General features: G+C 46.2%; 1 protein-coding gene across 4 annotated transcripts in view; it reads right to left on the reverse strand.

The window, feature by feature from the left end:
• WRN (WRN RecQ like helicase) overlaps window positions 1-23,540 on the reverse strand; it is a 124,684-nt gene extending 101,144 nt beyond the window's left edge. The window contains exons 1-5 of one of the 4 annotated variants that reach the window (XM_068133306.2): window positions 23,499-23,534; window positions 23,280-23,363; window positions 19,981-20,061; window positions 15,421-15,515; window positions 9,516-9,661 (exon numbers count right to left, since the gene is read on the reverse strand). In XM_068133306.2, coding sequence (XP_067989407.2) covers window positions 9,516-9,661; window positions 15,421-15,515; window positions 19,981-20,061; window positions 23,280-23,291 — 334 coding nt within the window. In that variant the 5' untranslated portion in view covers window positions 23,292-23,363; window positions 23,499-23,534. Of the gene's footprint in view, window positions 1-9,515; window positions 9,662-15,420; window positions 15,516-19,960; window positions 20,062-23,279 lie in introns of all 4 variants that reach the window. The other 3 variants (XM_068133309.2, XM_068133307.2, XM_068133308.2) reach the window with 3 other exon arrangements.
• Between the last annotated feature and the right edge of the window lie 455 nt (window positions 23,541-23,995).

Genomic DNA, 23,995 nt, shown 5'->3' on the forward strand with positions numbered 1-23,995 from the left:
CACTGCCAGGATTTCCAGGAAAGAAGTTGGAATTTCAAACAAGGTGGATCTGGGGTGAATTAGTGGGGGTAGAAAAGATCAAGGTTTTGGATGGGGGAAGATAAGAGATGGTGGTGAACAGCTGTTTTAAAGACCTGGAGGGAGGAGAGGGATTGAAGGGAGTGTGGGAGTTTGTTCCAGAGGCGGGAGAAAAGAGGAATGAAAGCGTGAAGGTGAGCAGAGAGCCGAGATTTCGGCAGTTTAACCATCAGAGGGTTGCTGGCAGATCTTGTGCGACCTGTAGGAATATTTGGGGGACAGAGCACAGAGAGAGCTGGGGGAGCAAGGCCGGAGAGGAGTCGGTAGAAGACAGAAAGACCACCTACCTGCCTGCGGTGAGTGAGTGAAAGGCCCTCAGAGATAGCTTCATCGCGGGAGATTCCAATGATTTTGAAAGCTTTGGATTCAACAGCGTGAAGCCGAGCCAGGTGTGAGGCAGGAGCACCGGCCCATAAGGGAGAACAGTATTCCATTGAGCTGCGGATGAAAGCCTTGTATGTGGTGAGGAGCTCAGGTGTGCCGAGGAAGGACTTCGCACGACGGAGGATGCCCAGTCGGCGACTGGCTTTGGAGGCCAGCTTGGAAATGTGGTTTTCCCAAGAAAGATCATGGCAGATAGTGAGACTCAAAAGCTTGAGCGACAGAACTTCTTGGAGAGGATTGTTGAGAAAGTAGATGGGAGGGTTGTCCAGTCGATCTTTTCGGAGAGACATAGTAAGAGAGTGAGATTTGTCAGGATTGAAAGACATGTTCCACTTGTTTGACCAGTCTGTGATTTTGTCCAGGTCTTCAGAGAGTGAGGAGGCTGCAGACTGCCGATCTGAGGGAAGAGGATTGGAGCGGCAGAGAGTGGAGTCATCAGCAAAGAGATAGAGAGGATTTTCCAGAGAGTCGGAGAGATCATTGATAAAGACCAGAAAAAGCACAGGGCCCAGCACACTTCCTTGGGGAACTCCAGCCTGAACAGGAAGGGGAGATGAGAGAAATCCATTCAGGGCCACACGTTGACTACGACCAGAGAGGAAGTCCGCAAGCCCTGCATGGAGATTTCCATGGATACCATAGGAGGAGAGTTTGGTGAGCAGAGCTGGGTGCCAGACCGTATCAAAGGCCCGTGATATGTCAAGGGAGACAGCTCTGATTTCCTGTTTGGCATTGAGGAACTCCATCCATTGTTGGGACAGCAGAAGCAGCATGTCCAGAGTAGAGTGACCAGGTCTGAAACCAAATTGATGATCAGAGATCAAGCCATTGGAGAAGAGGAAGGATTTCATATCCGAAGCAATGATGGATTCCATGACTTTGCTGATAATTGGGAGCAGGCTGATTGGTCTGTAGTTGCAAGGATCTGTTTTTGCACCTTTTTTGTGTAAAGCGGTAATGTTAGCTGATTTCCAGGATGCTGGCAGATGACCTTGAGCAAAAGATAGGGTGAAAAGAACAGAGAGAGGGTGAGATAGAGCGGCAGAGCAGGATTTTAGGACCCGTGGGCTGATGCCGTCTGGTCCAGTTGCAGAATCAGAGTCGAGGTTTGACAAAAACTCCTCCACCTTGTCAGGAGAGAAGGACACAGAGTCCAGGAGCAGTTGGGTTCGACTGGGAAAGTTGGGAACAGAGAGAGATGGGTTTGGGACTAAGGATTTTGAGGCGAACACAGAGTTGAGGCATTCGGCTTTGTCACGTGCGATGTCAACTGTGTGGCCATTTGAGGTAAGGGAGGGGATGGAGGGGGAACAAACACCAGAAACGGATTTGACCAGACGCCACCAGGATTTGGAGGAAGGAGACAGGTTTGAGAGTTCATTCTTGAGTGAGGAGAGATAGTGCTTCCTGGCACTCCTGAGGGTAGACACACACTTGTTCCGAGCTTGGTGGAAGGAACTGAGATTGCCTTCAGTTGGATTAGCCTTCCAAGAGGCAAAGGCAAGTTGTTTCAGGGCAACTGCCTCACCACAAGATTCAGTGTACCATGGACGGGAGGAAGGGTAAGACAACTGAAGGCGAGATGGGATAAATCTGTGCATGAGAGAGATCAGTTTGCTTTGGAAGAATTCCCAGGAAGAATTGATGTCAGAGGCAGTGGAGATGGGCGACCAAGGGCGTGGCCGCAAGAGAAAACTTGATCGAAGATTGCAGCGAAGGATTGTTCGAATGGTGGAAAAAGCACCTCAATCAACTGCCAAACAGATTAAAGTTGACCTTCAGACCCAAGGTACGACAGTTTCAACTCGCACCATCCATCACCAACTCAATGAAAGGGGGTTCTATTGGAGGAGACTCAGGAGGACCCCACTGCTGAGAGACATAAGAAAGTCCGACTTGAGGTTTCCAAAACACACCTGAACAAGCCAAAATCCTTCTGGGAGAATGTCTATGGACAGACGAGACCAAATTAGATATTTTTGGTAAAGCACATCATCTCTATGTTTACATAAAACTAAATGAAGCCTTCAAAGAAAAGCACACCTTCCTTACAGTCAAACATGGAGGAGGTTCAGTGATGTTTTGGCGTTGCTGTGCTGCATCTGGCACTGGGTGCCTTGAATGTGTGCATGGCATCATGAAATCAGGAGATTACAAAGGCATTTTGGAGCGCAATGTTCAACCCAGTGTCAGAAAGCTGGGTCTCCGTCGAAGATCATGGGTCTTGCAGAAGGACAATGACCCCAAACACACTTCAAAAAGCATCCAGAATGGTTCAAGACAAAACGCTGGACAGTTCTGAAGTGGCCAGCAATGAATCCACATCTAAATCCAATCGAACACCTGTGGGAAGATCTGAAAACAGCAGTTGGGAGAACGCACCCTTCAAATCTGGGAGAACTGGAGCAGGTTGAACAAGAAGAGTGGGCCAAACTGCCAGTAGAGAGGTGTGGGAAGGTCATTCACGGCTATAGGAAGCACTCGACTGCAGTTATTTTGTCCAAAGGCTGTGCTACCAAATATTAAGTCCAGGGTGTCAATAATTTTGCCAATGCCATTTCTTTTTATTTTCTGATTTAAAAGGATATATTAAGTTCTGAATCAAAAACAAAGGTTCTATAATATTAACAGTGAAATAAAGAATTGTGGAGATCAAATACTTTTGTCAATTTTTTTTTTTTTGTTTGTTTTTTGTATACAAGATCGAGGATCGTGAAAGAGCTAACATTAATCACACAAAAAGACAAACCGACACACAAAACACAAAAAACAAGGGGAGCGGCAGACAAGATGGGGAGAGAGGGGGAAGGACAGTAAAGAGAGGGGGAAGAGGGGGAAGGACACAAACACAACATTTGAGAGCAGGGACATCGGGAAGACTTGGGGGGAGGTGGGAGAGGATTAAAACATATGAACACTGCAAGGACTCTGGGGTGAATTACCGGGGGTAGAAAAGATCAAGGTTTTCGATGGGGGAAGATAAGAGATGGTGGTGAACAGCTGTTTTAAAGACCTGGAGGGAGGAGTGGGATTGAAGGGAGTGGGGAAGTTTGTTCCAGAGGCGGGAGAAAAGGGGAATGAAAGAGTGAAGGTGAGCAGAGAGCCTAGACTTTGGCAGTTTAACCATAAGAGGGTTGCAGGCAGATCTTGTGCGACCTGAAGGAATATTGGGGGGACAGAGCACAGAGAGAGCTGGGGGAGCAAGGCCGGAGAGGAGTCGGTATAAGACAGAAAGACCACCAACCTGCCTGCGGTGAGAGAGTGAAAGGCCCTCGGCGTTGACTACATCGCAGGAGATTCCAATGATTCTGAAAGCTTTGGCCTCAACAGCGTGAAGCCGAGCAAGGTGTGAGGCAGGAGCACCAGCCCAGAGGGGGGAACAGTATTCCATTGAGCTGCGGATGAAAGCCTTGTATGTGGTGAGGAGCTCAGGTGTGCCAAGGAAGGACTTCGCACGACGGAGGATGCCCAGTCGGCGACTGGCTTTGGAGGCCAGCTTGGAAATGTGGTTTTCCCAAGAAAGATCATGGCAGATAGTGAGACCCAAAAGCTTGAGCGACAGAACTTCTTGGAGAGGATTGTTGAGAAAGTAGATGGGAGGGTTGTCCAGTCGGTCCTTTCGGAGAGACATTGTAAGAGTGTGAGATTTGTCAGGATTGAAAGACATGTTCCACTTGTTTGACCAGTCTGTGATTTTGTCCAGGTCTGCAGAGAGTGAGGAGGCTGCAGACTGCCGATCTGAGGGATGAGGAATGGAGCGACATAGAGTAGAGTCGTCAGCAAAGAGATAGAGAGGATTTTCAAGAGAGTCAGAGAGATCATTGATGAAGACCAGAAAAAGCACAGGGCCCAGAACACGACCTTGGGGAACTCCAGCCTGAACAGGAAGAGGAGATGAGAGAAACCCATTCAGGGCCACACGTTGACTACGACCAGAGAGGAAGTCCGCCAGCCATGCGTGGAGATTTCCATGGATACCAAAGGAGGAGAGTTTGGAGAGCAGAGCAGGGTGCCAGACCGTATCGAAGGCACGTGAAATGTCAAGGGAGACAGCTCTAATTTCCTGTTTGGCGTTGAGGACCTCCATCCATTGTTGAGAAAGCAGAAGCAGCATGTCCAGAGTAGAGTGACCAGGTCTGAAACCAAATTGATGATCAGAGATCAAGCCATTGGAGAAGAGGAAAGATTTAATATCTGAAGCAATGATGGATTCCATGACTTTGCTGATAATTGGGAGCAGGCTGATTGATCTGTAGTTGCTGGGATCTGTTTTTGCACCTTTTTTGTGCAAAGCGGTGATGTTGGCTGATTTCCAAGCAGATGGCAGATGACCTTGAGCTAAAGTGAGGGTGAAGAGAACAGAAAGAGGGAGTGAAAGAGCAGAAGAACATGATTTTAGGACCCGTGGGCTGATGCCGTCAGGACCAGTTGCAGAATCAGAGTCGAGGGTTGACAGAAACTTTTCCACCTTGTCAGGAGGAAAGGACACAGAGTCCAGGAGCAGCTGGGTACGACTGGGTACGGTGGGTACAGAGAGGGATGGGTTTGGGACACAAGATTTAGAGGCAAACACAGAGTTGAGGCATTCAGCTTTTTCACGTGCGGAGTCAGCCGTTAAGCCGTTTGAGGTGAGGGAGGGGATGGAGGGGGAACAAACACCAGAAACAGATTTGACCAGACGCCACCAGGATTTGGAAGAGGGAGACAGATAAGAGAGTTCGGTCTTGAGAATGGTGAGATATTGTTTCCTGGCTCTCCTGAGGGTGGACACACACTTGTTTCGGGCTTTGTGAAAGGAAATGAGATTTCCTTCCGTTGGATTTGCTTTCCAGGAGACGAAAGCAAGTTGTTTCAGGGCAACAGCCTCACCACAAGATTCCGTGTACCATGGACGGGAGGAAGGGTATGACAACTGAAGACGAGATGGTATAAATCTGTGCATGAGAGAGAGCAATTTACTTTGAAAGAATTCCCAGGATGAGTTGATGTCAGAGGCGGTAGAGATGGGAGACCAGTCCAGATGATTGATGGCTGCTTGAAGACCGTGCCAGTTGGCCTGAGTGAAATGCCAGACTCGTCGACGCTGAGGAGGCTCTCTGAGAATGGTCAGAGAGATGTCCACTTTGACAAGCACATGATCAGAAGAGCCGATTGGAGCAGAAGAAGAGCAGCAGACATTTTCAGGGAAGTTTGTCATAACCAAATCCAGAAGAGAAGATGCTCCGTTGACTGAGATCCGGGTCGGGAAATTGACAGATTGTGTCAGTCCCAGTGAGTCGCAGAAGTCCTTTGCTGAAGAGCCATGGCTGGTGAGAGAGGTACCCACACCCAGCCAACTGGCATGGTGACAATTGAAATCACCACATATGAGGAAGAGAGAGTTGGGATGGGTAGATAGAAGTTGGTCCATATTATCAGACAGTGAGATGTAGATGGAGTCATCGCTGATTGGTGGACGGTACAACACACATATGAACAAAAGGTGGGAGCGAAGGGGAAGCCGTAGCCAAAGGTATTCCTGGGGGTGAGGTGGAGAGAGGGCAGTGGAGGGCGAGTGAGGAAGAGAGTTTTTTATAAAGATAGCAACCCCACCTCCAGGACGAGGCTCAGGTCTATCATACCGGAGGAGGGAGTAACCTGGGAGAGATACCAAGGCATCAGAGACATCATGAGGAGGAAAGTTTCTGTTAAGCAGATCACATCTGGTTTGTCAGAAGCAACCTGTATGGAGAGGTCAGTCAAGTTTGAGCGAAGGCCCCGGATGTTTGAGGTCCATACCGTTAATGAAGAGGAAAGGGGAGCATCGGGTCCAGAACAGGGGGGGGGAGGGGTAGGGTAAGATGTGGAAGAGGAGGAAGAGGTAGGGAGAGCTGTTGAAGGTGTGTCAGAGATTTCAGAATAGCTTGGAGAAAGGGAAGAATGGGGCGGACAAAAGGTTTGATGGAGATTGGGTGAGGCACAGTGAGGTGTTATTTGAGGAGGGGGAAGAGCAAGGCAGAAGGTTTGGGGAGATGAAGGTGAAAGTTGGAAGGAGGAAGAAGCAGGGAGGATGCTTTGAGGAGGAGGGGTGAGAGGGGAGTCTAGGAGGGGAGGAGCGAGGGAGAGTCTCGGAGGGGAGGGGTGTGGGGGGAGTTTAGGAGGGAGGGGAGGGAAGGGGCAAGGGGGGAGATTTTAAAGGGATGGGTGATGGGGAGGATTTGGAGGGGAGGGGTGAGATTGGATTTTGAAAAGTGTACGATTCATGGGAAACGAACATTTTTTGCAAAATGAGTTTGAGACCTTCGAGTCAAAAATACGTTTGAGGACACTGGAGGAGGGATGGAGTTCTGGATAGTTTAGGGAATGTAGAAAGGAGGAACTGTAAGAGATGGTATTATATATATTTTTTGGAATGAATAGATTTGGTGAGCAAGACGAAAGCATCCTTTTGTAGGAAAAGAAGAAAAGGGTGTTATAATATATGAGAGAAAATAGTTGTTCAGGGGAGAGATTATACATTTCTAACCGCGTGATCGCGAACGAAGAACGAACGAACAAAAAGAACAACAAATAAAGGAATAAGACCTGGGAAGGAAATATTTTTTTGGGGGGTTTTTTTTTTTTTTTTTTGTGAGTACAGATATTAAACAAGGAGGTACGGGGTGAACGACTGGTACGAAACAGAGAACGAAAATAATTTCAGCGCATTCGACCAATCGCTGAGAGAAAAACAAACCACAAGGTCGGAGACGGTACGGTAGTCTAAGCCTACGAGTACTAGGCCGCAGAATACTCGATACCATTAACCGACGATTGTGTATACATGTACGAAAAATTAGCACCGAAAATTTTCCAAATGATACTCTATAGCAGGGGTCGGCAACCTTAGGCACGCGTGCCACCATTGGCACGCGGCAGCGTAATCATTGGCACAATGGCGAAAGCAGTGCCCTCTCCGCTGCATGCCAAATCACTTCTTGAACAGCCATTGGCTGTTGCGCGTGTTGCACTATAATAGTATTCCGGTGTGATTGTGCAGGGTGATGAGGTAGATGGATCAGAGCAGAGTCACCATTCCAATTCCAAATTCTTTCACTGGAATAATAATCAAAGATGCACAACATGAGATGCCGGCCTGGCGCATTCAAACACAATATTCGCGGCAACAGGATGTGCTGTAAGAACAGTGGTGTTGTTCACAGCAGATGGTCCGAGGCTGCATCTCCACTCATTATTATTATTCGGACTGGTTTCTGAGTTTTAATATTAATCTCATCATTATTCTGAATTGTATAATAATCGTAGATATAAAATAGGAGATGTAGGCTTGGTGCCTTCCGATACGCCGTTCATGGCAACCTGAGGTGCTGTAAGAGCAACTGTTGTTAACATCCGGTGGTCAGCGGTTGCATCTCCACTCTTTATCATTCAGGCTGCCTTCTGCGTTTTAATATTAATCTCGTCATTATTTTGAGTTTTTTTTATGGGGTGGTAGTAATGAAAATGGGGGTAGTAGTTTGTGTCTTATTTAGTTTTTGTCTAATGCAGTCATGTTGGCCTTTATCTTCCAGGAAGAGAAGGTAAGCTGTTTGAAGGCAACTGTCTCACCACAAGATTCTGTGTAGCAGGACGAAAGGCTAGGTTTGATGACTGCAGACAAATCTGTACATAAAGAAAAGCAAGCTTGTGTGGAATCTCCGGGCTAATTACAGCACTGGCAAAAGAAAAACATTTCACAAAGGGGAAGCCTCACACACAGCACATTGATCAGTAAGTTAAGTAACCATGTAATTAACTACTGCACTGACACAAAGTCACGTCATAATCCATGCCGGGGCTATGCCAGAGATGCCAAATAGAACTGCATCTTACAGTTGCTGAGCAAAGAAGGCAAACATACAAACCTGCCTGACACCCTCTTTCGGTATGCTTTTATAATACGTATACTTTCGGTATTTTATAATTTTATAATACGCTTTTTATAATACGTTTTATAATAGTACGTGTTTCACATTGTTGGCCTGAAGTTTCACAAATCCAATGTTATAAAAATGCATTGTCAAAGTCTGTGTAACAATTCCTATTAAATTATTTAGAATCTCGGAAACGACCCTGTCATTCAGAAAATGAGGAAACCAGTGGAAGTGGAAATCTAGGTCTGCGAATTCACCCAAAAATAAAAACATTGCACCTTGCAATCTCTAAGGTAATGAAAAGTCCTCATGGAAAAAAATATAATCTATATATAATGGAGCAAGTGTTTGTATGTATGCATGTCCGCTCAATACCCCTTGGTTGGACAGTTGACCCGACAACACCCACAATTGTAACCTGAAAAATAAAATCATACGGCTGGCATTTTGGTGCTGTGGTAAACCTAATACTCATCAGAAGTTTCATATTAATAATCGCCATGCCCTACCTACAAGCTTTGTGTTCAGTGTAAAACAACCTAAGTGAGTGTGAAAAGAATCATCTAATATCGAAAGGTTGGAGCCGATAGGCGTCATTAGGCCAAATAAAGGTGACAGTACATATAGACCTCAGGCTTCAGGCATCTGGTGTCAGCCTATGGACCAGCGCAATTAGAATTATCCAAGAAATTCAACCACGAATTATCCAAGAAATATATAGATATATATATTCCCTGCATGTAAGCATGCATGCAATACTTGTAGAGGGAAACGCAGCTTATGATGCATCCTGAATATGTACATAAGCAGTAGGCATGTTTTTGCTTCATGCTATGTAACCAAGTTTATTTTTATTTTTGGGACTGATCGAGGCAGTATTCTGTTGCCTATACACCGCCCAAATAAAGGGATGTGTCAGAGGAATGTGCTGCTTGGCGACCAAGATCACCAAGATCGCCCGTAGGGCGGGTACTCTGCTAGTTATATTAAAAGCCTAAAGGCACGTGTAGCGTTGCTTGGTCACCCTGAACCCAATCTTCCCATTTGCCTTTCCAAAACCGTGAATGATTCTCAAGTATGAGTGATAAATTAACAAATGAAGCCATGTTTTGAAGTTCCACTTCGAGTACAAAACACAGTGGATCAAAGTGATATACGTACACATCATGTTGCTGACATGCAGCAAGTAACAGTGCATGGAGGAAGGACAGAGCTGGACAATGGCCGTTTTATTTTCCTTTTCTCCAGCACTTGCAATTGGCCATTCCATATCAAACCCGAGTGCAGCCCCATCTGATAGTTGTGACCTGATGGGATGGTGGAGCAAAAAAACAATAATAAAAATATATAACAAGGCATTCTGGGGGTAAGAAAAAAAACCCCAAATTATCAAGCATGTGCAGTATACCGTAATCACTCGACTAGAAGCTGCAATTGTTTCCCCCAGAAATATCTGATCAAAATTTGGGGTGCGTATTATCCATGAGACCTAAAGTGAAAGCACAATTTCTTCAGATTTCTTACACCGACACAAAACCAACCTTCGTCACTGGGCATCGCCATCTTTAAAATGCAGTGCATATTGGGGGACAGAGGCAGAGCATGAAAGTTATAAGGCAGCCAAGAAGGCTGCAAAGAAAGAGGTAGCAAAGGCACAGGTGGCATACAGGAAAATGTTCGGAAAACGCTTGGATTTGGAAGAGGGTCAGAGAGCGGTATTCAGGATTGCAAAGCAGATAGCGAAGGAGAGGTGTGATGTGATGGGGGTGAGTTGCTTGAAGGATGAAGTGGGACAAATCGTTGTGGACCCAGATGGAATTAAAGGAAGATGGAAGAGATATATGGAAATGCTGTTGAATGCAGAGAATGAATGGGATGGCAACATAAAGAGTAACCCAGTTTTAGGACTGGCAGAGAAGATAACTGAGAAGGAAGTTGAGGAAGCGATAAAAGCAATGAAGATTAGAAAAGCAGGAGGGCCGACGGGAGTTGTGGGAGATATGTTGAAGGAAGCGGGAAGTTGGGGTGTGAAGAGAATAACAGAGATCTGTAATCTGGTTGTGAAAGAAGGCCGCATTCCAGTGGCTTGGGAATCGAGTCCCTCATCCCTCTATACAAGGGGAAAGGTGACCTTCTAGACTGTGGTTCGTATCGAGCGATAAAGTTATTAAAGCATGGAATTAAGGTATTGGAAAGGGTGTTGGAGAAGAGGATAAGGAAAGTGAAAATCGACGAAATGCAATTTGGATTTATGCCAGGAAGAGGAACGACAGACGCGCTTTTTATTGTAAGGCAGTTTCAGGAGAAGTACATGGAGAAGAGGAAGAAGTTGTTTCTTGAGTTTGTTGATCTGGAGAAAGCATTCAATAGGGTTCCACACGAAGTAGTGACATGGGCATTGAGGAAGTTAGGAGTGGAGGAATGGTTGATCAGAGTAGTGATGGCAATGTACGAGAGAGCGCGTACAGCTGTAAGGACGAAGGACGGCAACAGTGGTGAGCATCACACACTCTGAAGGAGAAGATGAACAAGTGGAAGGAATGTATGGAAACAAAAGGTCTGAAGGTGAATATCGGAAAGACGAACGTGATGGCAAGTGGTAAAGCATGTGGTGAGGTGGAAAGAACTGGGAAGTGGCCGTGTGTTGTGTGCAGGAAGGGTGTCGGAGTGGAATTCATTCAATGTACAATGTGCGCTGAGTGGGTTCATCAAAATGTAGTGGTCTGAGAGAGTCATAAACCAATGTGGCAGCTACATTCAAGTGTAAGGTGTGCACAGAGGGAGCTGCAGATGGAGGAAATGTTGAGTTGGATCTTGGAGACTGCGTGAAGCTGGAAGGTGTGAAAACATTTTGCTACCGAGGAGACATGCTGAATGGAGAAGGTGGATCAGACTCGGCAACGGTTGATGGAGTGAGATGTGCATGGAAGAAGTTTCAGGAAATGAGTGGCTTGCTGATGAGGAGGGGAGTGTCGTTGAAGCTGAAGGGAAAGGTGTATGCTGCATGTGTGAGAAGTGTTATGATTTATGGGAGTGAGACATGGGTAATGAACGTAGAGCAGCAACGAATGCTGGAAAGGGTGGAAATGCTAATGGTTCGGTGGATGTGCGGAGTATCGTTGAGAGAGAGGAAGACAAATGATGAATTGTGAAATATGATGGGAATAGAGCCTGTGATGGATGCTGTAATACGATTACAAATTTTGCAAAACATACACATATATATATATATACAGACTTGGCATTTAATATGGAATATTTTTTTTGTGGGGGTGAAATTACTTTTCAAGATGTCTTAGAACCAAAAGTTCATTGGAATTATGTTGAAATTATTCTAGATTTTGTTAATGTGACCTTTAAAAGAAACAAAAACCACATTTGACATTTTGAAACAAATAAATTGATCCTTGAAAGTGATGTAAACTGATATCGAACTCAATTCATGGACAGTACTGTGTTAAACTTCTTTACGTTTTCCAGAAGTATCTCTTTATTTTGCACATTAGCCAAATTTTGTTTTTTAACAAAAACAAAAGTTAAATTACGACTGGGATTACGGACAGTAAAATTACAGTTCAGTACTTCGTGTAACTCCCACGAGCATTCAGGAGAGCACGTACACGTTGAGGCATGCTGTTCACGAGATTTGCCAAGGTTTGGACAGGAATCGCTTGCCATGCAGTGACAATAGCCTGCTGCAATTCACGCACAGAGGTCGGCTACTCGTCCAAGTGGTTGATTTGACGCGTTAATTCTGCCCACAAGTTATCTATCAGATTCATATCCGGGGACATGGCAGGCCACTCCATATGTCTACACCACGGTCAGCAAGAAAGTGTTGGATCATGCGAGCACGATGAGGCCGTGCATTGTCATCTTGGAAGACAGTTTCCTCGAAAGGCTGCACGAGCAAATGGAAGCAATGATTCTTCCAGAATGGCCCTGTACTTGAACTGGTTCAGGTTTCCATTCAGAACAACCAGGTCAGTTTTGCCCCCTGCATGAAAAGCAGCCCAAACGGTCACCCCACCACCTCCAGCTTGGACTCTTGGCACTATACAATCTTTGTTGTAGGCTTTATGCACTTGTCTGCGCACTCGGACGCGGCCATCTTGACGATAGACCAGAAATCTGGACTCGTCACTGAAGATGACGTGATTCCAGTGTCCTGGCTGCCATTGACGGTGCTCTCTGGCCCACTGCAATCGGCGCTGGCGGTGTTATCTGGTCAGGCGTGGCTTTCTCAGGGGACGCCTGGCACGATAGCCTGCTTGAACCAGTCGTTGGTTGACTTGCCTTCTGGATAAAGGCACATTTGTCAGTTGCTGCCACTCAGCCCGAAGCCGATTAGCTGACTTGGTACGGCCATTGCGGACTAACCGGTGCAGCTGGCGATCATCCCTCCTTGTGGTTCTGCGGGGACGTCCTGGCATCGGTATTGGAGTAGGGACACGCCTCTGAGCATTTCGTTTCAGGATCTTTGACACCTTACCTTGAGTGATGCCATACTGCCAAGCAATAGCACGCTGTTTCACGCCGTAATTTCGTAAAGCCACCACTCCATGACAAACAGCATTGTCGAGTTGACGGACCATCTCCAGAGGAAGCGGCAATAACTTTTGGAGACGTGCAGCAGTTGTTTTCCACTAATACAGAACGCAACTAGAACGGGCACTCGGTAGAGCGCATACCTTCGCCGCAGCTACTGTTCTGTACTTGGCATGGGAGTGTAGGGAACAGAACAACAAAAATACGATTTTGACCTTTTCGTGACCTTGACCTTGACCTTTGACCCGATTGCTCCCAAAATCTAATCAAATGTGTCCCGTATAATAACCAATCATCCCACCAAATTTCATGCAATTCGGTTGAATACTTTTTGAGTTATGCGAATAACATACACACACACACACACAGACATACAAATAAATACACAGCGATCAAAACATAACCTTCCGCTTTTGCGAAGGTAATAACCCTTGTATACCCGACTGTGAAGCCAATCATCAAATGCACCTGTCCGTACATTTTGCCACGCCACCTGTGATATAATCCTGTTGTTGACTTCTTGCTGCGACAGACAATCAGTGACATGGTTCTTTTAACAAATAAATCACCCAAGTGTAAAAGAAACTCACCAGATTGATATACTGAGTTAAGAAAGTAAACCCAAGTCAAGAAAAAATATATATTCCATATTAAATGCCAAGTCTGTATATCTATATATATATACATATACAGTATATATATAATAATAATAATAATTCATTTATTTTGTATAGCGCTTTTCAAGAAGCCCAAAGGCGCTTTGACAGAGTGGAAAACATAATGCATAACAATACATGAAAACAACAATTGCAAAAAGACAAGAATCAATAGGGAAATATTTAAAGCAAAAGGAGGGAGAAGGAGAAGTGATAGTCAGGGGTTAAATGCTGTGGGTTGAATGTTGAATGCAGTGTTGAACAGGTGGGTCTTTAGTGATGTTTTGAATGTGGTGAGTGAGGAGGAGTCTCTGATGGTGTGAGGTAGTGAGTTCCAGAGGGTGGGAGCAGCGATGGAGAAGGCCCTGTCCCCCCAGGATCTGAATTTGGTCCGGATGGAGGGGGTCAGGAGGTTGGTACCAGCAGAGCGGAGGTTGCGGGTGGGAGTGTGTCTGGAGAGGAGGTCAGCCAGGTAGGATGGGGCCAGGTTATGGAGGGCTTTGTATGTCAAGAGGAGGATTTTGTACTGGATTCTCTGGGGGATGGGGAGCCAGTGAAGCTTGTAAAGGACAGGGGTGATGTGGTCACGGGTCCGGGAATGGGTGAGTAGACGGGCAGCGGAGTTCTGAATGTATTGGAGTTTATTGGTGATTTTTGAGGGTGAACCATAGAGGAGGCTATTGCAGTCGTCCAGACGGGAGGTGATGAAGGCGTGGATGAGGGTTTCTGCAGCCGTGGAGGAGAGGGATGAGCGGAGACGGGCAATGTTTTTCAGGTGAAAGAAGGCTGACTTTGTGATCTGTTTAGTGTATTTGTCGAAGGAGAGGGTTTGGTCAAAGATGACGCCAAGATTCCGGATGTGAGGGGAGGTGGATACTGGGATACCGTCGATGTTGAGGGCAAAGTTATGGGTGGATTTTGTGAGCGTTTTTGGGCCAATGATGATTATTTCAGATTTATCAGATATATAATCGGGAGATTGAATAAGACGCGGACGTAGCTACACGACGGTCGATCTTTCATTCTCAACAAGCTTTCGACCAACAAAGGTCTTCTTCTTCGTCGTCCCCAAGTTCAGCGGAATGTCTGGAGACATTGGAGACTTCCGCTGAACTTGGGGACAACTAAGAAGAAGACCTTTGTTGGTCGAAAGCTTGTCGAGAATTAAAGATCGACCGTCCTGAAGCTACATCCGCGTCTTATTCAATCTCCCGATTATTTATTTAATAAAAATGAGACGCCCTGCTCGTACTGTGGAGTTTCTACTATTTCTCACAGTTTTATATATACATATATATATATATATATATATACAGCCATAGAAAGAAAATAAACTTGGGGATTAGCAGGTGTATTGCAGCACAGCAGACTGCTTGATAATTACTGTAAAGCCAATGACTCGGTAAAGACTTGCAATTTAGTGCAACAAAGTCTTACTGTGCTAACTTGATAGACATCACACATTCAGTAAGAGTTGTTTCATACAAGTTAGAAGTTATCTGGTATGCCAAATTAAACAATTAAACACCATCTAAAATGAATCTCTCCATATTAATCAGCAAAACACTGATATTGAGTTCACTTCATTTCCAGTTCTGAGCTGGAGTTCATTTATGGCGTGCAGGATATACATATAAACTGATATTTTCCTAAGAATTTTATCTGAATAGTGCCCTGCGCATTACATACAAGAGCAGATTATACACGAGTGACTGACTACGGTACATCCAGCTGACAAAAATGAGAACATGGATTCCGACTTCAAACATTTGCAAATTAGCAAAGCTCAGCCAAGTTCAAACTCCTATCAGGGTGTATGTTTCGCCCTTTCATCCCACAACATGAATGCACTAAAGTCTTACCTTAAATCATCGCAAATCAATGAGCAGTCATTGCTTTCATAGCTGTAAGTGATGGATCCAGGAAAATATATATCTGGCACATCTTTCCCAACACCCTGCCGCACCACAGGAAACAACGTTGGCGACAATTCCACTGGCAGCTTCTTAAACAACATCACATTACTATAGTTATACTTGTAATTAATTATCCCTTTATTTTGTCACTTTCTGGTTTTACTCATTCAAAATTAGTTATTTGGGAAAAGAAAGAGGGGATAGTAGTGTGTGTGTGTGTGTGTGTGTGTGTGTGTGTGTGTGTGTGTGTGTGTGTGTGTGTGTGCGTGTGTGTGTGTGCGTGTGTGTGTGTGCATGTGTGTGTGTGTACACGCGCGCACACAGTCACGTGAAAAAGTAAGTAAACCCCATGTAAAGTTTTGACTTCTTCAACATATTTCAACATACAGCTATTTGATCTTCATTTCAACAATATTGATAGATTAAGGTGATATAATATAACAAATATCATGAAACATTTACATTTTGTAGTCCATTGTATAATTTAAATGAACATAAATGCAAATTTCACATGTGGAAAAAGTAAGTACACCCTTGGCTCTAATAGGTGGTATTGCCCGTTTTGGCAGAAACAACCTCAAGTAGGCCTTTCTTATAACTGTCGACCAGTCTCTGACATCGACTGGGAGAAATTTTTGCCCACTCCTCCATGCAGAATTCTTTCAGCTGTGCGATGTTTGAGGGGTTTCTTGCATGCACAAAAAAAAAAAACCACCGTTTAGAGGCCATTTTTCCCCGCAAAGTGGGGGTTGGCCTTTTCGGGGACCGTGGTAGTTGTTGTTTTTTTGGTCCCCTTTTTGAAGCAATGTTTTACGGCCGGATGCCCTTCCTGACGCCAACCCTTTTTGCCGCCTTCAACGACAAACTTTCTTGCATGCAAAGCTCGTTTCAAATCCCCCCACAACATCGCGATGGGATTTAGATCCGGGCTTTGACTTGGCCATTCCAGAACCCTCCATTTCTTTCTTTTTAGCCATTCCTTGGTGGATTTACTGGTATGTTTAGGGTCATTGTCATGTTGCAAGGTCCACCTTCAGTTGAGCTTCAACTCTCTGACAGATGGCCTCACATTATCCTCAAGCACTCTCTGGTACAATGAAGAATTCATAGTGGATTCTATGATGGTGAGCTGCCCAGGCCCTGATGCAGCAAAGCTGCCCCAAACCATAATATTTCCACCACCATGCTTTACAGTTGGTATCAGGTTCTTGTGGTCAAATGCTATCTTTGGTTTTTGCCAAACATGTCTTCTGGTACTGTGGCCAAATAGCTCTACCTTTGACTCATCTGTCCAGAGCACATTGTTCCAGAAGTGCTGGTCTTTGCCTTTGGCATTGGTAAACTTTAGTCTTGCCCTGATGTTCTTTCTGGACAGCAAAGGTTTCCTCCTGGCACACCTCCCATGTCGATCAAATTTGTGCAGCCTCTTTCTAATGGTAGACTCGTGCACTTTGACATCAACAGTGGCAAGAGCTACCTGTAGGTCCAGTGATGACATTCTGGGGTTCTTAGAGACTTCTTTCAGCATCTTGCGGTCTGCTCTTGGGCTGAACTTGGTGGGGCGGCCTGGTCATAGGTCATTTTAAAAAATTCTACAGGTGGAGGTGTACCTATGGTGAAAGTTTCCTGTCAATCGGACGAACAGTTGCAGAGAAAATCATAATTATTCCGTGCCGACAAACAATATGACTTAAATGTAATACCCTCTCCTCTGGCGAGGGTAAAAATATGAACAGCAGGAGAAGGGGGAATATAGACAGAGACAGACAAGTAAGGGATACAGGTAATGATGAGGGGTAGGGGAAAACACAAGGGGTGGACAAGATGGATACAGAAGCAAATTTTTGGGAAGGGTGGAGGTGGTTTAGCAGGTGTAGAAAATATCATGGCTTTGAATAGGGCATGATTTGGGATGGTGGTAAACAGCTGTCTTGAAGACCTGCAAAGCAGAGTCAGATTGAAGAGACTCTGGAAAGTGGAGCAGGAGGGGAAAACAGACGCAAATGGGGCAAAGGTAACAGATGAGTGGGGGTGTTCAGTGGTTCTGGATTTTGAGAGTTTCACTTGGATGGGGTTGCTGGTGGACTTTAAATAGGAGCTTGCTTTTCAATTCCATCCATAGTAGCAAATATCCACTGGCGCAGAACACTAGCCGAGAAAAGACCACGTGTGGGGATGGGACCTGAGTGACATCCCCGGAAGGAAGAACGAGATTAACAAACTGAGAAAGTTGGCTCCACAAGCAAAATAAAAGAACAAATGTGTGGAGATGAGCAGTGAGCCAGGAAGTTGAGTTTAATTTTAAGTGGGGAACTGGCAGAATGCAAAAGCCCTGAAGAAACATGCAGGAGAAAGAGCACAGAAAGGGCAGAGGGTGCAAGACCAGAAAGCAGGCCATTCTGTGATTCGCCATTCGTGATGTTGGAGTGCCAAAACTCATGTTACGCAGTCAACATGCCGCAAAACCTGCCTCTTTTGCATTAAATAAGTGATCCAAAAAAAAAAAATCAATCAATTAGGCCATGTCTATCTGATTTAAAAAAGATGAAAATAAGTAAAATATCTCATATTATGTCAACTTTTCATGTTTACAAGAAATTGAGGGGAGATGTATTGTTGCATTTACGGCCCCCACCTGTGTCTGTTAAATACAAGTTGGGCAAGGGGCTATAAAATGCCAGAGCAGTGACTTCAAGGGTGACTGGCTTAAAAACACTTTGGAGGTGATAGCTTGTCCGAGCGGAGAGGAACGATATTATTCCAAGCGGGAACCAACTGCACACACTGGTTATAGGGATTTTTAAACTTATTGAGACACTCCAGGGAGAAGCCAAAACCTCTGGAACAAGTGACCCACAAGACACGGTTTTATGGAACTGACAAGCACAGCTTCTTTAAACAGCTTCTGGCCTTATGGCCTCTGATTTCTTTAAACTAGTGAGGTACCCATGCTACGCACAGGTGGGAGGCCAGAAGCACAGACAATGCAGAAACAGCGAATGCTAAAGCATGAAACCAATAAATTCCACATTCCTGTAGCACCTTCAGTCGCACGTGAGACATGGACAGCAAATTCGTGAAGGACTTCCATGAAAAACGTATCCGTACGCAAACAAACAGGTACATTCACGTATAGAAACATCGATTGTGGGTCCATGGCGAATCTGCAAATGGCGATCCGTGAATTTCACGTTTAGAAAGTAGAAACCATCACGGCATTTCATCATTCACTTGAACTCGTTATCTCCATTTTCATTCCCAACAGCATAACCCCAATCACAAATTAAATAACATTAATATAAAAATAAGCTTTTAACAACATTTGTGACACAAACAAATATTTAAATCCTGATGTGAAGTTCCGTACGGTTGGGTGAATACAATTACGAATTCAAAATCGTAATTGTATTCACTCAATTCCAATCATCAATTGATGCTTCAAAAAAAAAGTTTTAAATGACGGTTGTATTGGGATATTATCAAACCAGCTAATTGCCGTAATCTGTCCACTTCCGCGCCTGGTGTTGGCTTAGCGGTTAGGGTGCCGACTTGGGATCCTAGGATCCTGGGTTCGAATCCCGGTCGATAGCTGAATTAACACCAGGGGGGTTGACTCAGCCTGTCATCCTTCCTGAGGTCGGCAAACTGGTAATTCCCTGTGTGTCGCAAAAGGTGACTAATAGGGTTGGCAGCAGGAAGGGCATCCGACCATAAAACATTGCTTCAAAAAGGGGACCACGGTGCCCCAAAAAGGCCAACCCCTGCTCTGCGGGGGAAAATGGCCTCTAAAGGTGGTTGTCCACTTCCGCATTCGCGGCAGGTTCATAATTCTCATCAAAATCTCAACAGTATTTGTAGAATTTCAATAAAAGCCACATCACTGTTCATATCAGTAAATATTATTCCATCGTGTTTGGAAAAACTGGAAAATTGGAAAAATTGGAAAAACAATATGGCCTATTTTACTCCAGGGGGTCCCAGGATTACCCACCCAAAATATCGTGGCGATCGGTTCAGCCGTTTTTGTGGTACCCTCGAACGGACGGACAGACGGACATTTGGTGAATTATAGTAAGATGACGATAAGAATAAATAAGCCCTTGTACAACAAGAAAAACTATCACCGAGATGAGAACACATTCATACACACACATACAGAGAGCGAGAGAGAGGAGAGGAGAGAGAAACCAGGAAAGGATTAAAGTGCTCAAACGTCCATGAGGGACCAGTATGAAGCACTGCAGTGCGGAGGAGTATTGGCAGAGATCATGGCCCAATGAAGGTCTCCTGCAAAAGATCCTCCTCCTCCAATGGTAAGAGGCAAGAGACACAAGAAATTGTGCTTTTCCACTGCTTAAACCCTCACATTCAAGATGTTACAATGTGATATTTCATCCATCGCAGATGGCGGAGGTAACAGAAACTACTTATTTGATAAGTGTACATTAATCATTAATGGAACTTTTCAAAGAAAATATTTATTTACTTATCAAGAGCATATTGTACCCTCGGTCGTTTGTCCAAGCAACCTTCATCCTGATGTGCCATCCATTCTGGAAGGTTCCTCCTGTGCGTCATGTTCTCAAACTGAAATACACAGCATGATGTTATATCATTGCACACTTATAAATAGCCGATCAATGACTTTGCTCTTTGAGACAAAACCCAAACATCAACAAAAGCATCTACGCAGTGGGGAGAGGTGGAACGGCACGTGGAGGGAGGGGGCGTGGGCTGCACTCGCGGAGGGAGTGTGCGGGTATGTGGCATAGGGGACACGTGTGTGTGTGTGTGTGTGTGTGTGTGTGTGTGTGTGTGTGTGTGTGTGTGTGTGTGTGTGTGTGTGTGTGTGTGTGTGTGTGTGTGCGCGCGCGCCGTTGTTATCTCCATAATTTGGGTTTTAGAAGATGGAAACGAGTCTTCCCAGGACTCAAAGTATCCACCCCCGTTTCGGTGAAGGATTGCGATTCATGGTCCAAGTTGTAAAGTTTTGTTGTTCTCAGAGTTTTGTTCCAAGCGCTCTTTTCAGGATCGTCACTGAGCCCCACACAACCTCCAACTGCAGTTCATTTGTGGTGATGTTCCCAGGGATGGTTTTTAAGATCTCTGTGAGGTGCTTCTTTATCATTTCCATTGCCCCAAGTATCACTGGTACAATTTTGGTGCTCTTCAGCTTCCAGGATCTTTCCACGTCATTCTTGCGATCTTGGTATTTGGTCATTTTCTTGATTTCTGCATTATTTAGGCCAAAATCGCTGAGTACTGATATCTCAATCAGCAATTCTGTCTTTTCCTTTTTGTTCCTGAGTACTATGTCCGGACGCAATGCCTGAGTACATATTCTAATCACACCTGTTTTAGGAAGTTTTTTGCAAGGTGAGCGAGAGATACCTTTTCTGGCTTGTTGTGTTCATGCTTGTACACAAATTGTATTCGGTAGACTGTTGAGCTTTTCACATACTCTGCTAATCTTAGTCTTCACTCTGTGCTCTTCATCGAGTTCCATCAGGCCACCACCTTCTTCTTCTTTCCTCAGTAAGTACATTCTTGGGATGCACCGATTTTTGTAGAACATTTTGTGAATAGTGAGGAGTCTCCTTGTTTTTATATCTAGTTTTTTGATATCCGCTTGTGGCCAGTTTACTATTCCGCAGCTGTATTGGAACACTGATAATGCAAGATGGTTTATGGCTTTGATTTTGTTCCTTGGGGTGAGATATCTTTTCAGGTTCAGCGTCATCGTTGTACACAGGTATTCTTTGCTAATTGTTTCACACATTTTTTATAAACTGAGCTGCGTGCGTGTGTTTGCGTGTGTGGCATGGGATGGGAACACGTGTGGGGTGGGAAGGTAGGGTGACACGCATGGCGATGGGTGGGGGACACGGGTGGTGTGAGGAACACGTGTGACATGGAAGAGGGTGGGGAACACGAGGGGCACGGTAGGGGACATGCACGGCTTGGCAGCCACACGCAGCGCGCCGCACGGTGGATGGGGGGCACCCACAGGGTGGATTGGGGCACACACATGGTGGATGGTGGGTATGCACAGGGTGGATGGTGGGTATGCACAGGGTGGATGGGCGGAGGGTTTCGCACAGGGTGGATGGGGGGAGGGGTATACACAGGGTGGATGGGAGTCATGGACAGGGTGGATGGGGGGCACGCACAGGGTTGATGTGGGGGCATGCACAGGGTGGATGGGGGGCATGCACAGGGTGGATGGGGGGCACACACAGGGTGGATGGGGGTACGCACAGGGTGGATGGGGGGCACACACATGGTGGATGGGCAGCACGTACAGGGTAGATGGGGGGCATGCACAGGGTGGATGGGGGCATGCACAGAGTGGATGGGGGCATGCACAGAGTGGATGGGGGGCATGCATAGAGTGGATGGGGGGCATGCACATGGTGGATGGGGGGAACGCCCAGGGTGGATGGGGGGGTACACACAGGGTGGATTGGGGGCATGCACAGGGTGGATGGGGGGCACGCACAGGGTGGATGGGGGTACGCACAGGGTGGATGGGGGTACGCACAGGGTGGATGGGGGTACGCACAGGGTGGATGGGGGTACGCACAGGGTGGATGGGGGTACGCACAGGATGGATGGGGGGCATGCACATGGTGGATGGGAGGAACACAGGGTGGATGGGGGGAACGCACAGGGTGGATGGGGGAAACGCACAGGGTGGATGGGGGTAACGCACAGGGTGGATGGGGGGGAACGCACAGGGTGGATGGGGGGAACGCACAGAGTGGATGGGGGGCACGCACAGGGTGGATGGGGGCACGCACAGGGTGGATGGGGGGCACGCACAGGGTGGATGGGGGTACGCACAGGATGCACATGGTGGGTGGATGGGGGGCACGCACAGGGTGGATGGGGGGCACGCACAGGGTGGGTGGGGGCACGCACAGGGTGGATGGGGGGCACGCACAGGGTGGATGGGGGGCACGCACAGAGTGGATGGGGGCACGCACAGGGTGGATGGGGGCACGCACAGGGTGGCTGGGGGCATGCACAGGGTAGATGGGGGTACGCACAGGGTAGATGGGGGTATGCACAGGGTAGATGGGGGTACGCACAGGGTAGATGGGGGTACGCACAGGGTGGATGGGGGTACGCACAGGGTGGATGGGGGGCACGCACAGGGTGGATGGGGGGCACGCACAGGGTAGATGGGGGTACGCAAAGGGTAGATGGGGGTACGCACAGGGTGGATGGGGGGTACGCACAGGGTGGATGGGGGGTACGCACAGGGTGGATGGGGGGAACGCACATGGTAGACGGGGGGCACGTACAGGGTGGATGGGGGTACGCACAGGGTGGATGGGGGTACGCACAGGGTGGATGGGGGAACGCACAGGGTAGATGGGGGGCACGCACAGGGTAGACGGGGGGCACGTACAGGGGGCCGGGACAGCACACTTTGCAGATGCGCAAAGCTCGGAGACACAAAACAGGCGCAGCTTTGGCAGTGGATTAACCAACCATTTAAAAGTAACATGTTGAGAACATTGTTACATTGTATAAGCACATTGTACTAATTTTGTAATCTAATGTATTAATTATCATTTCATTTATTTATCACGTGTTGGCAAAGTCTTGTTTGGATTCTCAACGAACGAGGAATACGAGTCTTGGTAAAAAGACTTGTGGCGCAGGCTGACTGAGCTCTCGGATAATACAAGATTGATCTTCCCAAATACGAGTCCATAAAACAGACGTTTATGGCCGTGTAAATGCAGGTGACGTTGGTCCGACGAAGTGTGTTATCCGAAACGTCAGGCCAGGCTCACCTCGTTTCTCATGGCGGTAAACGACGCTCTCTCTCATCTCTTCAAAAAAATCCAACGCTGTGCATTTGCTTGTCGTCGCACGCACTAATGCACAAATAGTTTATATTTTATTTATGCATTACGCCGTAATTATAAAACATGTAACTGCGTTTCAAACTCAGCGGAAATGTTTTTAAAAGTTCCGTTTTATGACGACTGAATCCGGCACGGACACGATACCTCAAGCGGATTTACGCGCCACATGCCGCCGGAAGTTACACCGGAAATGACGACGTGACGTGACGTGACGAGAGTTTCAAAACCAACGTTAAAAATTGTTTTGGTTTATGGTTTTAGATATAAGGCTGAATACATCGTCATTATTAAGTGAAGGTAAAATAAACAAAAAGCAGCAACAAGTCCATCATTATAATTATTCGAAACACGTGAAACAACAACATAGTGTTGATAGTTGATACACATACACCGGAGATTTGATGGGACAATTAGATGGGCTCTTGTGTCAAATGTGAAGGTATACAACATCACCGGCAGTATAAGAGTAAAATGCTTGACTTGTTGCTGCTGCTGCTGCTGCTGCTGCTGCTGCTTCTGCTGCTGCTGCTGCTGCTGCTGCTGCTGCTGCTGCTACTTTTTTCTAAAATCCTCAATTTTCATCCGATTGACTTCAATTTTGAAGAGGATTTACATATCGGCGAACTGAATTCAACCACCAA

Source organism: Myxine glutinosa, chromosome 12 (genome assembly GCF_964187855.1).
Source record: "Myxine glutinosa chromosome 12, kmMyxGlut1.1, whole genome shotgun sequence".
NCBI classification, from domain to species: domain Eukaryota; kingdom Metazoa; phylum Chordata; class Myxini; order Myxiniformes; family Myxinidae; genus Myxine; species Myxine glutinosa.